The sequence below is a fragment of the Sinocyclocheilus grahami genome, unplaced genomic scaffold (genome assembly GCF_001515645.1).
Source record: "Sinocyclocheilus grahami isolate Dianchi unplaced genomic scaffold, SAMN03320097.WGS_v1.1 scaffold324.1, whole genome shotgun sequence".
NCBI classification, from domain to species: domain Eukaryota; kingdom Metazoa; phylum Chordata; class Actinopteri; order Cypriniformes; family Cyprinidae; genus Sinocyclocheilus; species Sinocyclocheilus grahami.
Genome location: NW_015505503.1, coordinates 1,049,744 through 1,063,612, shown reverse-complemented (window position 1 = coordinate 1,063,612; position 13,869 = coordinate 1,049,744). Strand labels below are relative to the sequence as shown.

The 13,869-nt window shown below is 37.8% G+C and overlaps 1 protein-coding gene across 1 annotated transcript in view; it reads right to left on the bottom strand.

Moving 5' to 3' along the window:
- Nucleotides 1-13,869, bottom strand: part of myo3b (myosin IIIB) — an 85,813-nt gene that overhangs the window by 14,481 nt on the left and 57,463 nt on the right. The window contains exons 20-23 of the mRNA XM_016294750.1: nt 11,453-11,533; nt 8,158-8,212; nt 4,269-4,320; nt 3,026-3,143 (exon numbers count right to left, since the gene is read on the bottom strand). Of these exons, the coding sequence (XP_016150236.1) occupies nt 3,026-3,143; nt 4,269-4,320; nt 8,158-8,212; nt 11,453-11,533 (306 nt within the window). The remainder of the gene's footprint in view (nt 1-3,025; nt 3,144-4,268; nt 4,321-8,157; nt 8,213-11,452; nt 11,534-13,869) is intronic.

Sequence of the window (13,869 nt, the reverse complement as noted above, 5' to 3'; positions counted from 1 at the left end):
AACTGCTAATTATTCTGCACACTGCATACATAGAAATAGCAGTTGCAACTCTCAAGAGCCAAGCAGATCCATAACAGGTGTGAAAAAATGACGTAATGCGACGTAAACACTTTATATATTTTATATACACCGCAAATGTGGCTATTCTACAGTTTTGTTTTATATACATACTAAGAGTGTGTCTATAGTTTGGCAGCTTCGATTTCCCACCCGAATCATTGCATGATAATAAATAGCACAAGGGTGGAGCTAGATTGGAGAATGGATGCCAGAAGTTCCAAGCATTGTGAGAAGTAAATTGTGCTTAAATTCTTGCTTAATTGATCTAATTAGCAGGCTCCTTCCTAATTTTCATTTGTAGTTTCATTTTTTATTATTTTTTTGCACTTAAGTGAGGTAAGACAATAATCAACCACAATCTTCCCTCTCTCAAGTAGCTTTTGGATTCATTTTAGCATTTCGTAAACTGGTTTACTTCAATGAAACTGATTACTGATACAAATCTTCATCATTCAAAAGAACTTCCCAGAAGTCCCTACATGGCATTTTTCCTGTCTTAAGTTTTGTTTAATATCTACTAACACTTCATTTTGATGGTCGCTCAACAGACGTCCTACTGACTATAAGTTTGAAACGTTCATGTCGTTGAATAAGATGAAACCCTAACCTAACAATATACAAATGCTCTAATGAGAGTTAGTTGGCATGTAGTTGCAAAGTTACTTACAGTTAGTAGAATGTCTAAAGTGGACTATCAAAATAAAGTGTAACCCAAATCATTAAGAGTAACATTGTACCAGAAGGGACACTGAGTGTTTTTTTGTGTTAGTGTATGTCATCTCCAGTGTGTGTGTGTGTGTGTGTGTGTTTCAGACAGATGTCTTCTCCAGTGTGTGTGTGTGTGTGTGTGTGTTTCAGACAGACAGGATGAGCAGGGTCACCTGTTCTCAGTCTCACAGAGTTAGCGCAGCTGTCTAACCCAGGCATGCTGTGGTGATCTGACAGTAATCCGGAGCCACTGCAGAGCCGAGTGTGTGTTACATTATCTGTCTTAATCCGGTAATCCGCGGACACACGGCTAATCTCAATCCCACCCCCACACACACCTTCCTCACTAATCACTCTAATGATGGACCCCCGGCAACCTATCCCAGCAGCACCGCCTCTCCCGCCCCTGATTGACACACCTTCCCTCTCTCTGTGTATCCACACACACACACACACACACACACACACACACACACACACACTCCTCCCAGGCAGCTCTCGTTAATGGAATTCACAGCCCAGGGCGAAACACAAAGCAAACATATGTTCAGCAAATATGTGTGTTTTGGTCTCTGTGTCACTGTAACTGTGAATGTTTAATAGAGTCGCTGGCATGTGTAAGTCTTTGATGTGATTGGTGTGATTTTTAAAAACCCTCGACAAAGACACACACCTCTCATCCACTGTCTGGCCTGAAACTGAAAGCTCAGCCAAACCATAAGCTGATATGACAGGACACAAGAATGAGAGAGAGAGAGAGAGAGAGAAGCAGGTACTTCTGGTATTAAAGGAATAGTTTAGCCAGAAAATTAAGATTCTGTCATCATTTATGTACTTACAAACCTGCATGACTTTATTTTAAAAAAACAAAACAAAAAAAAGACATTTAGCAGAATGCGTGTGCTGCTCATTCATGTCTTGAACTTTAAAACGCACCATAAAGTAGTTCATATGACTTGTGATCCATACTAAAGCTTTGTGAAAATAGGTCATATTCACTAAAAATCTTTTTTTCTGTAGCTTTCAAATCTCCTACACCTCTTTTGAAAAAGAAGTCCACCTAATTGTATAAAACGTATAGTTCTTAAGTGTGTACTTCTTTAAAAAAAAACAGTACTGGAAAATAATATAAAGGAAATAAAAGGCTAATTAAGTATACTTTAAAAGAGTTCACTTTCATGTTTCTTAACACACTTAAGTTTACTTATAAAAGTGCATTTTGTAATCATGTCTAATTAAAAGTTTTACGTTGAAGTACATTTAAAAAACATTTTGTCAAGCTTTAAAGAAGTTCACCTATTTTTGATGTTTTAACATTGATTATAATTTTACCTGTATTGTTATTCAATATTATATTTAAAATTAATACATTTTCAATGTACTAAACTACACCTTTATCATTACAAATGTGTAATGGCAAATATATTTAAATACATCATAACAGAATTGAAATTCAACTATATTTTAGTTTATCATAAATGCTTCAGCAGCACACTTTAAAAAATTTTCAAAGACACTAGAAGTAATTATGAAATTGCATACAAGTCTTACTTAAGTGGGTGAAAAAAGAATTTCAGCTAACTGCACTTAATATAAATTTCAACTATAAGACATTTTCCTGTCATTCATTCAGTTCACACTTAGCATAGTATATTCGGTTACACTTTATTTTAAGGTGTCATTGTTACAGATTAATTATACATTTAAGTACTGAGTAATATTAATTAACTACATGTACTTACTATATGGTTAAGGTTACTTGCACATAATTATGCATAATGTATTGTTATTATAATAGTAAGCACATGTAACGTGTACCTTAAAATAAAGTGTTACCGTAAATTCTTTTAAAGTACGTTATTTCCACAATAAATACAGTTTTGAAAACTATGCTAGAGTGTACTTCTTTTTCACAAGGGATTCTTCTGTGTATTCAAACTTGGCATAAAGACGTGTTGTGCAGGATTTGATTTCAGTGATGCCTTATCTCATGTGTCATGTCACAGATTCAATTCTGAAGGTGTTGAAGTACTTTTTACTTTGGTATTTTTGTCCTTGACAACTGGTCACACTTTCATTTTATGGGGAAAAAAAGGAGTTAAGTTGTTCTAAAAGTCCATTTGGAATAACAACAGGGAGAGTAAATGTTGGGTAATTTGTGTGTCTGTGTTTTTGTTCATACGGGACTATGGGAATGTTGCGGCAGCAGACACACACACACACATGTGTGTATATATGTGTGTGTGTGTGGACTAACCCTGCTTGCTCAGTGCCGGTCGCTCCTGCAGCCCGTCTCTCTCTCTGCTGTCACTCTGTTTGTCTGTCTTCAGCACAGACGCGTCACCGGAGCTGTCCTCTCTGCTGACAGAGACAACCTGAAAAGAAATGCACACACATACCCACGTCAACAGAAAACACATCAGGAAACAAAGCGAACAAATACAAACAAGCGCATCTTAATGAATAAAACAGCAGTGGGTCTTTTGTGTGAAATAATTGAAGTGATTTAATAAGAGCAGGCTGTTTTGGAGCATCCATTAACACACAGTGTTTGGCAACAGTAAGTGCTAATGCACTGGTACCAGAGCTCTCCCTCTCTTTCTCTCTCGTCACGCTCGCTTCATTGTAATGCAGGAAATAACGCAGGCCGTCCTCGCAGACTTCCACACACATTTAATTTTATCTTTGAATAAAAGAGCTATAGGAAAGAATTAATCTGCTTAACATTTCTAAGTACACCCTCCAAAGGAGAGGGCTGTTTTAATCTTACATATGCTCAGCAGAGTTACTGGCAAAAAACTGTACGTTTTCTTCATCTCATCCTTTCAACATCAAATGGCGAGCAGCAAAAATTGGATCAGACTTCAAAGCTCAGCGATGTGCTCCCAGTCACAGAGTGGCTCTACTATTTCACATATTGAATTCGAGTAGGATATCAAAGTCCTAGTAAAGAACCTCAGGTCTTTACAGGAAAAAAGGGGCTCCAACATCTGTAGAGAGAGCAGCGAAAAGACAAATCACCTCAGGGAGAAGTCAGCGTTTACTCTCTACCATGCTTTTCCAGCCTTTTGATTCACTCCTTCTCTCTCTACCTCCTTGGGTTCCTCGCTTTCTCTCTCTCTCTCAGCGGAGAAGTGAATTCTCTGCGAGGGAACTGTCTCTTTTGTCTCAAGGACTGTGCTGTTTGATCTGAGGGTTGCGCTGTGTAATATTCACCGCAGTTAGGTGACAGCAGAGTTCACATTAGCATGAGCCGTATCAGACGTGCAATTAAAGACTAGGTCGTTCAAAAAGGAAAATTCTGTCAATGTTTACTCAGTTGTTTCAAACCTGTGTATTTTGAGGACGATCATGCTGCATTATTCTATACTATAAAGGCATAAAGTGACCAAGGGCAAAAGGACAGGAAGCACCATAAAAGCAGGGGAAACCTTTCTGGCGCAGTTCTGCAAACCGTCTCTTTTGTGTTTAAAACACTTTCAGGAATGATCATATCTGACCTTCTCATCTGGGAGGGGACTGGTGGAGGATCTTCTTTCAGGCGTGGGTTGTCTGAGGAGAAACGTAATCAGAAAACAATCAGAATTCCCCACAAACTGCAAGTTCAGGATTTCCGTTATTCCAAGAACACAATTTAGTTTATTACGAGAGGATGCCATTGATAGCAGATGACTGCATTACTTATATTGTGAGTATTCTGGTTTACCTCACTCTCTCTTTCAAACCATTGTAAACATCTGCTCAAAAAACAATGTGTGGCATTGAGTGGCCTATGAAGTCTAGTCTGATTCTATGAAGAGCGGACCAGAAGAAAGGTCCAGAACACTCAGAGGAAAAGCACATGTTCTCCAGCACCAGGTCCAGCTGCTTCCTTCCATTACGCTACATAGGTCCTTGTGTATTTATTCTGTTATTCCATTGCATTATTCTTATTTCACATGTTGTAGATTTTCATTATATATGGTGTTGTTCATTAAAATGCTGTGTATATCAGTTTCTGAGCAAAAAATTTTTTTTTCTCATATTTCAGAAGCAATCTCAACAATGCTTTACACTGTTCTCAGATTTGCCAAGACAAATCTTTCTTTCTTTCTTTCTTTCTTTCTGATGTTCTCTGTGAGCATCAGTCCAAACTCAGGCCAGCAGAGAGAAAATGTATCATGTATGTATCAGTCTTTGCTTTCATCTTTCTCTGCTGAAGTCCACACTGCCAAATCTTCATATTTCCACAACAAGATCAACAGCGCTCCAGACACACGTAACAGCTGATGATTTTGCCACATTCTTCACAGACAAAACTAGAACAATCAGTAATTCCTCAGCTCCACACACACAGGACCTCAAACCAACCACATTCACGCCTAAACTCCCCTCTTCTCCTTCTTTCCCCTCACTGAGGCAGAAGTATCCAAACTTCTCCTCTCCAGCCATCCTACAACATGCCCACTAGACCCAATCCCCTCACACTTCTCCACTCAATCTCTCATACACTCTTACACTGAAAAAAATGATTAATTGAATTTACAAATTTTTTTTAAGGTAAGTGGTTGCAATCAATTTATTTTAGCTACATTTAAATAAACACATTTATTTGACTAATTTAGTAGCATTTTTTTCAGTGTACCAGCACTCACACACATCATCAACACATCTCTCCTCACAGGCACCTTCCCCACTGCATTCAAGCAGGCTTGGGTAACCCTACTGCTAAAAAAACCTACACTAAACACGTCACTTATAGATAGCTACAGACCTGTCTCTATTCTTCCATTCATAGCAAAAATACTCGAATGAGCTGGTTTTAACCAGGTATCATTATTTATTTCACAGAACAACCAACTGGATGCTAACCAGTCAGGTTTCAGGAGTGGCCATTCAACTGAGACTGCGCTACTGTCAGTCACTGAAGCCCTGTGGATTGAAAAAGCTGATTCCAAATCATCAGTTCTTGTTTTGCTGGATCTATCTGCTGCTTTTGACACTGAATCATCAGATCCTACTGTAGGTCTTTCAGGGTGGCCTGGGGTGGGGGGGTATCCAAAGCACATCAACTGGTCACTGGTGTTCCTCAGGGATCAGTTCTTGGACCCGTCCTCTTCTCCATATACACTATATCACTGGGTCCCATCATACAGGCACATGGCTTCTCCTACCACTGCTATGCTGATGACACACAGCTCTATCTCTCATTTCAACCAGATGATCCAACGGTAGCTGCACGGATCTCAGGCTGCCTGGTGGACAGTGTTGGGCAAGTTACTCTGAAAATGTAATCAAATGACTGATTACTGATTACTCCTTTTAAAAGTAATCGCGTTACTGTTCTGATTACTTTATTTCAAAAGTAATTAGTAATTAGTTGCACTACTAGTTATGTTCCTTTTTTTCTCCATGAAATTTATGAAATCCCATTTATGAAAACATTCACAGAAGACTGTTATTTTTAACTAAAGCAAGCGGCTGCTGCGTGCATGGTTTGGCAGAATGCCAGCAAACAGCGCTGCATATATAATCTCTAAAAGACATCTTTCATAATGTCTACAATTCGTGTGTTATAATGAGAGGATTTGTGAGCACGCAAATTTCAGCACTGTATTGCTCAACGTTGCAAACACGTGTTATAGCCTAAATAGAAACTCTGCATACGCTTGCACCTGTTAATAGAGACCTCGGCTTGTAACTATACTCTAATTACTATTTTGAAAATTATAATGTGTTAAATTACGTTACAAAAAATTTAATCAAATTACAGTAACGCGTTACTAAGTAATGCGTTACTGCCCAACACTGCTGGAGGACATCTCGGCATGGATGAAAGAACATCACCTACAGCTCAATCTGGCAAAGACTGAGTTTCTTGTCTTCCCTGCTACTCCAACTCTACAGCATGATTTCACCATCCAGTTAGGTTCGTCAACAATTACCCCATCAACTTCGGTCAGAAATCTTGGTGTAATCTTTGATGACCAGCTAACTTTCAAAGACCACATTGCAAAAACTGCTCGATCTTGCAGGTTTGCATTGCACAACATCAGAAAGATCAGTCCCTTTCTAATGGAGCATGCTGCACAACTTCTTGTCCAGGCCTTTGTCATTTCTAGGCTGGACTATTGCAATGCTCTTCTAGCTGGACTTCCATCAAGCACAATCAAACCTCTACAAATGATTCAGAATGCAGCATCACAGCAAATATTTGTGTCAGGCCATAAGTCTCCTGAGCAACACAAAATATTAATGTCAATATCAATGGCATCATCATCCAGCTTGTCACAGTCACCAACCCTGACATAACTGTTTAGTGCAGTAACTCTGATGAACATGTATGATTTAAAGGCACACACACACACACACACCTGCTCCTGTCAGCTAATGAGCATGTAGGTAAGTTTATGAACTTTACAAGGGAAAATTGGGCCAGTTGATGTCAAAATAAATCTATAACGCTTCTCTCCAGCCCTGATGAAACAGAATAGCAAAGTGTGAGGTTTGAAGATTCACCACTGAGACTTCTGATATAAACAAGCATTGAGAATCCCCTCTGATAAGCCAACTGGCTGGAGGATACACACACACACACACACACATAAACATATACACGCACCCAAAACACTCTCAGACTCTCGGATTAAAACTTTTTTTTTTTTTTAACGGGTTATGATATGATTGTCAGCAATCTCTCTGCTGCATAGGTCTAAAAAATAATATAAATCTGTACTATAAATCACTAAACGTAACCAATAGCTCAGAGAGCTCGTTTTAATTAATTAGGAATGTAAATTAGGATTCATATTCTTTTAAACAGGCAAACATTTCAAAATATGTTTCAAAAAGTGTCTAGCGCACATCCTTTTACACCTTGAGCTGTGGAGGGCAATGCATGATTGAGTGCAGTTTGTGTCATTTCTGAACAAACCAAACCAAACAAAGACAAGAGAAGACAAACAAAACAAAACCAACAAAAACAAAACAAAACTAATAATTTTTTTTGTTGTTGTTGGTCAAATTAAATCATTTTGCACTGTCAACATTTCTTGCATTTTTTTTTTTATAATGAGCTGATAGTTATAGATGAGTTGATCAGCATTTTGTTGTACACTGACTTGCATTCAGGACTGCAACATAATCTGTCAGTAACAGAACCTGCTGTCAAAGGTTAAAGACGATTATCTACTAGTGTTTATTCACAGAGTGCATGTGTATGCGAGTGGATAGTCACTCAAGAGTTGTGACTTAAGGAAGGTGAATACAATGCTCGCACACAACATCACTGGGACAGGCCGTAGGGGACCTAGTGTATAGAACAAACAGACACCTAAACACACAATCATGCAAAAATACACTATGATAACATACAAAGGAAACAAACACAATGAACACACCCTCACTCACCCAGTCCATTGTCGACTCTGTCTGTAGTCTTTCCTGACTCTGTAGCCTCTGTATGCTGCAACACATATTCACACGATCATACAATGAATAAAATAACACAAATCACAATTTACTAGCTTTATCATCTACAAGGAGAGAATTATAAATATGACTGCTTAGAAATGTAACAGCACACCAATTGAGGAATCTGTAGCACAAAACGTGCTCTAAAGATTAACACACAGAGTGGGTTTGTCCAAATCACGAACACTACGTTTGAGCAATGATAATGGTGATGTTTGCAAACTCCATTAATAAAATAATCCCACAAATTAGTATGACTAATAGCAAATTTTTTGACAGATTAATGACAAAATTTTCATTTTTGGGTGAACTATCCCTTTAAGTGCATCAGTTAAACTTTTAAGAGTATGATGGTTTATAACACATGATGAACAGACACCATGTCATATTCACTCAATTTATAAAGTCTCATATTGACGCTGTTTATTTAAAATCTGCACAGTATCTTACTACATCTTACTTTTACTGTAAAGTGAGAAATGCAAAGTCTTCTTGAAAAAATCCAAAAGGCTTTACAATGTGGTAATTATATTTGTACTGTAAGTCATCTTTATCTGTGTTTTTTTTTAGTAGCCATAAGTTATCATGAATGTGCTGTATGACACATTTGCACATGTATTGTAAATTCAACAAAACCATATTGCACTGATCCAGATTTAAATGCATTACCCGTGAGCTTAAAGTAGCTCACAGTGAAGTAACAACCACTCCAAACCACTCATAAGATGTAGGGAGATACTGACAATGACAATTTAAGTGACTTATAATACATAATAACTATAGGAACTATAATACATTATAACTTAAGTGGATATAACATGGTGTTTATAATGTGTTATAAAATTATCACACTCCTAAAAATTATAACTACTAATACGTAAGTATTATAATGTATTATAACTATTGTTACGATTAATCATTTGACAATAAAACTAATTATAAGGTGTTTTTATAAGGCAATGGATGCATTATAATGCCCCAAAAATGAATTCAATTAAATAAATTCTGTCATCAATTATTCCTCTCATGCCTTTCCAAACTTGTATGAGTTTCTTTCTTCTATGGAACACAAAACAAGATATTCTGAAACATGTTATAGTTCCATTGACGTCCACATTATTAAAAAAAAAAAAAAAAGAAACCTGAAACTGTTTGGTTAGTGACATTCTTCAAAATATCTTCATTCTTTTCTGAATACTGGTTTAAAATGCATACAGGTCTGGAATGACATGAAGTGAGTCAATGATGTTTTGACTACCATCATAAAACATAATAAATACAGGCCTTATAAAATCTTTCATATAGTTGCCATTTACTGTAGTTTTGCTTGTGTAAGATAAACCTCAAAACACAATGCTCCCCAGTAATTTCCAATAGATATCTTATACGGATAAAAAAACAATTCCCCTACTGAAAGCCGCTGTTTAATTTGCATACTGTGCTCAGCATATTCTCAGCCTATGGATCTCAACCGTTTGAAAGACGAGTGTTTGTTTTAGAAATGCTAATGCGGCCCACCTCAAAGTGGATGCACACACCTCTACACGGCTCTGAACATGTGGCCAAACACCGCGCCACCTGCACCAGCACACACACTGCGAGCACAGAGCCAGAGAGAGAGACGTCTGCCAAAAAGGGGAATTGAAGTACTCCAGAAGAGGAGAGGAGAACAATAGCACCACTCCTCCCTCTCCTTCCTCCCCCTGGACCCCTGCCTCCGCCCCTCCCTCCTCACACCCTCAGAAGACGCGCCCCGAGAAAGTTAATACACCCGCTTTGATCTCCGTCAGGCCACACAGAGTAAGAATTCATTTACATTTCAGATGAAAAGAGTGACAGTATAAAAAGCCATCTTGTTTCTGGTATGTGAGAGTCTGTAATGGGCCGGGAATGTGAGAGGGGAAGTGGCAGGGAGCCCCCATCCCTCTCTCTATCGCTCTCTCTCTCTCTCTCTCTCCGCTCCTGCACTGGGAAACAGATGAAAGCAACGAGAGAAGCTCAAAATGCAGCATTCTACTGAAACATGGGGACCAAATGCTGCGACCCAAACTTGCAAAAGAGACGCTGGCTTCACGCATTATTAATTTAGCACCACTGGTTCGTGGGATTGTTTGTTGAGATCAAAAAAGGTACTTTGTGAGAATGCTGGAGTTTATGATTGGAAGAAAAATTAAAAAATGCAAGTTTGGAGAGGTTTGGAAAAGACAGAAAGAAAGAGCTTTTTCGTTCTTATTTTTCCAAATGGTCGAGTCAACTTGATAATTATATTTGGTTTATGTTTAATTACACTAACATTCAAAAGTTTGGGGGCAGTATGATTTTTTAATGTTTCCGAAATAATCTATATATAATCTATATACTCACCAAGGCTGCATTTATTTGATCAAAACTGTAATAAAGACAGCAATTTAATTAAATATGAATTAATTCATATTTAATTAATACATTTCATTAACTAAATAACTGACAGTTAAAATAACTGACTTCTGTTTGAATATATATTTTAAAATGTAATTTATTCATGTAATGGCAAAGCTGAATTTTCAGCATCATTAGGCTACTCCAGTCTTCACAAGAAACATTTCTGAAAACAGTTGGACAGTTCAATATTTTTTATGGAAACTGCGATACATTTTGAATTTTTTTTTTGGTTTATTAATAGAAAGTTCAAAAGAACAGAATTTATTTGACAGATATTTGAAATATTTTGTAACATTATGAATGTTCACTGTCACTTTTGATCAATTGAATGCACTCTTGCAAAATAAAAATTAATTTCTGGAAAAAAAAAAAAAATTCTGAAAAAAAAAATTAATAAATAAAAATATTACTAAAAATATTACAGACCCAAATGTTTGAATGGTGTCTAATGGGTTATGTATCGTTTTTGTATAATATTAAATATTAATAATATAAATATTTAAATATTCTGTGTCTTTTGAGTCAAAAACAATTATTTATTTTTATTTTGCAGTGTTGTTCTTGTTTGATTTTCATAATTTATATTATACTTTATTCTGCACTTTTCCCTTGTTTGCAGTTCAGATGCAATAGCATTACAAATGAGTGTTGTTTGTCATGCCAATAAATCACACTACACTGAAATTGAGAGACACAGAGAGAAAAAAATAAAGAAAATGAAAGTAAAGAGTAGAATTTCTCCAGGGAATGTTTCCACAGTATTGTGACATTAGTTTTATTTGAGTTGCACAGAGCGTTCAGAGATGTGTACCTGACTGGATCCGTACAGCAGCCTGCTCATGCTCTCTCTTTATCTGCTTCAGATTCTGACGGGCCACATAACCCCTCCAGGCTACACAGAGACACAAAGAGAGACATGAGGGGATTAAAACACAAAATACTAGTTTACAATTTCTAGTATTCATCACAGCAGTGTAATACAAACGGAGATCAACAATAATTATTTTTTTTCAACTAGTATTACAGATTTTTTCTCATTCTCACAACATTCTCACTGGATAAACAGTCACAAATATAAACTATGTTTATTTTTGGGGTCAGTAAAATTCTAATTTAAAAGAAATTAATAATTGTATTCAGCATTAGAGTAATCAAGAGTGACAGTAAAGACATTTTTTAAAATATTTATATTTCAAATAAATGATGCTCTGTCATGACAACTCTCGGAGGGATTGGCATGGTAATAATGTACATGACAATGTTAATGTATTTGGTCTTGGCGGAATAGATCTGCTACACTGCTGCGGCAGAGCAAGTACTGAGACTTGCTACTGTCAATACATCCACAACATGCTGCTGTGAGCATGTAAGAAATATTGCTGCTGCAAATATAACACATGAAATAACCCCCATATAGCATACTTGAATCGCCTCGTAGCAGATCTATACAGGTGGAGCTGGGGAAGGTGGAGGGTTTCTGAAGCAAGCTGCAACTGCTACGGCAAGTACTAGTCATATATTTTAATGTTGAGTAGCGAGCTCATTGGCTACCGATACAGGAGAGAACCAATTAGCTGAGCCATGTGATAAAGATGTCATTAGGTCAGATTGAGTTAGACCTATCAGGCTGCGCCATCTAGAGTTTCATGCCAGAACTCTGTATTTATTTTAAACTTTCTAACGATGAAAGAACCCCGTTTCCATAAAAATATTAAGCAGCACAACTGATTTCAACATTAGAATTTTCTTGAGCATCAGCATATTAGAATGATTTCTGAAGATCATGTGACACTGAAGACTGGAGTAATGATACTGAAAATTCAGCTTTGCATCACAGGAATAAATCACATTTGAAAATGTATTACATTAGAAAACAGTTATTTGATTTTTTTTTTACCAAAATAAATGCAGCTTCTGTGAGCAAAAACATAAAAAGTTTTACCAACCCCAAAATTCTGAACAACAGTCTATATAAAGCGAGTTGTTAAATTATAAACACTATTTTGCTGTAAAATGACATGCAGTATAGTGCAGCCCATTTTTGTTTATAGATGTCATTAGGTCAGATTGAGTTAGACCTATCAGGCTGCGCCATCTAGAGTTTCATGCCAGAACTCTGTATTTATTTTAAACTTTCTAATGATGAAATAACCCTGTTTCCATAAAAATATTAAGCAGCACAACTGATTTCAACATTAGAATTTTCTTGAGCATCAGCATATTAGAATGATTTCTGAAGATCATGTGAAACTGAAGACTGGAGTAATGATACTGAAAATTCAGCTTTGCATCACAGGAATAAATCACATTTGAAAATGTATTACATTAGAAAACAGTTATTTGATTTTTTTTTTTTTACCAAAATAAATGCAGCTTCTACGAGCAAAAACATAAAAAGTTTTACCAACCCCAAAATTCTGAACAACAGTCTATATAAAGCGAGTTGTTAAATTATAAACACTATTTTGCTGTAAAATGACATGCAGTATAGTGCAGCCCATTTTTGTTTATAATTTTCCATCCATTCTAACCATATTTTGTCCTCTTTTACATTAGACAGATATATAACGTCTAGGTTACTTGTGTAACCCTCGTTCCCTGAAGAGGTGGCAGTGAACGACTGCCAGGGAAAGACACGGGCTTACCGTACCGTGGAATAATACACAAGTGGGATCACCCGAAGGGGGAATCACTACACACGGGCACCTAGCCCAGCACAAGGGCTGACCTTGGGCATGCACACGAGTGCTGAGCCTGGCGTCTGGCGCTCCGCCATGCCTGACCGCCGAGGGTGCGGGAGGAACTCCACCAGGGTTCGCCATGGGGAACTGATTGAGGAGCACAAATGCGCACGTATCCGGTCCGTAGAGGGGAATGGCGCAGAAAGCGTGATCGACACCGAGCAGGTCCAGTGTTACTGCCTACCTGAGGCGAGTACACGAGAGGACACGGGCTCTACACGGAGATTATAGAATCTCGCAAACGTGTTAGGCGTCGCCCAGCCGGCAGCTCTACAGATGTCTGCTATCGAGGCGCCCGCCCCGCCATGCCTGACCGCCGAGGGTGCGGGAGGAACTCCACCAGGGTTCGCCATGGGGAACTGATTGAGGAGCACAAATGCACACGTATCCGGTCCGTAGAGGGGAATGGCGCAGAAAGCGGGATCGACACCGAGCAGGTCCAGTGTTACTGCCTACCTGAGGCGAGAACACGAGAGGACACGGGCTC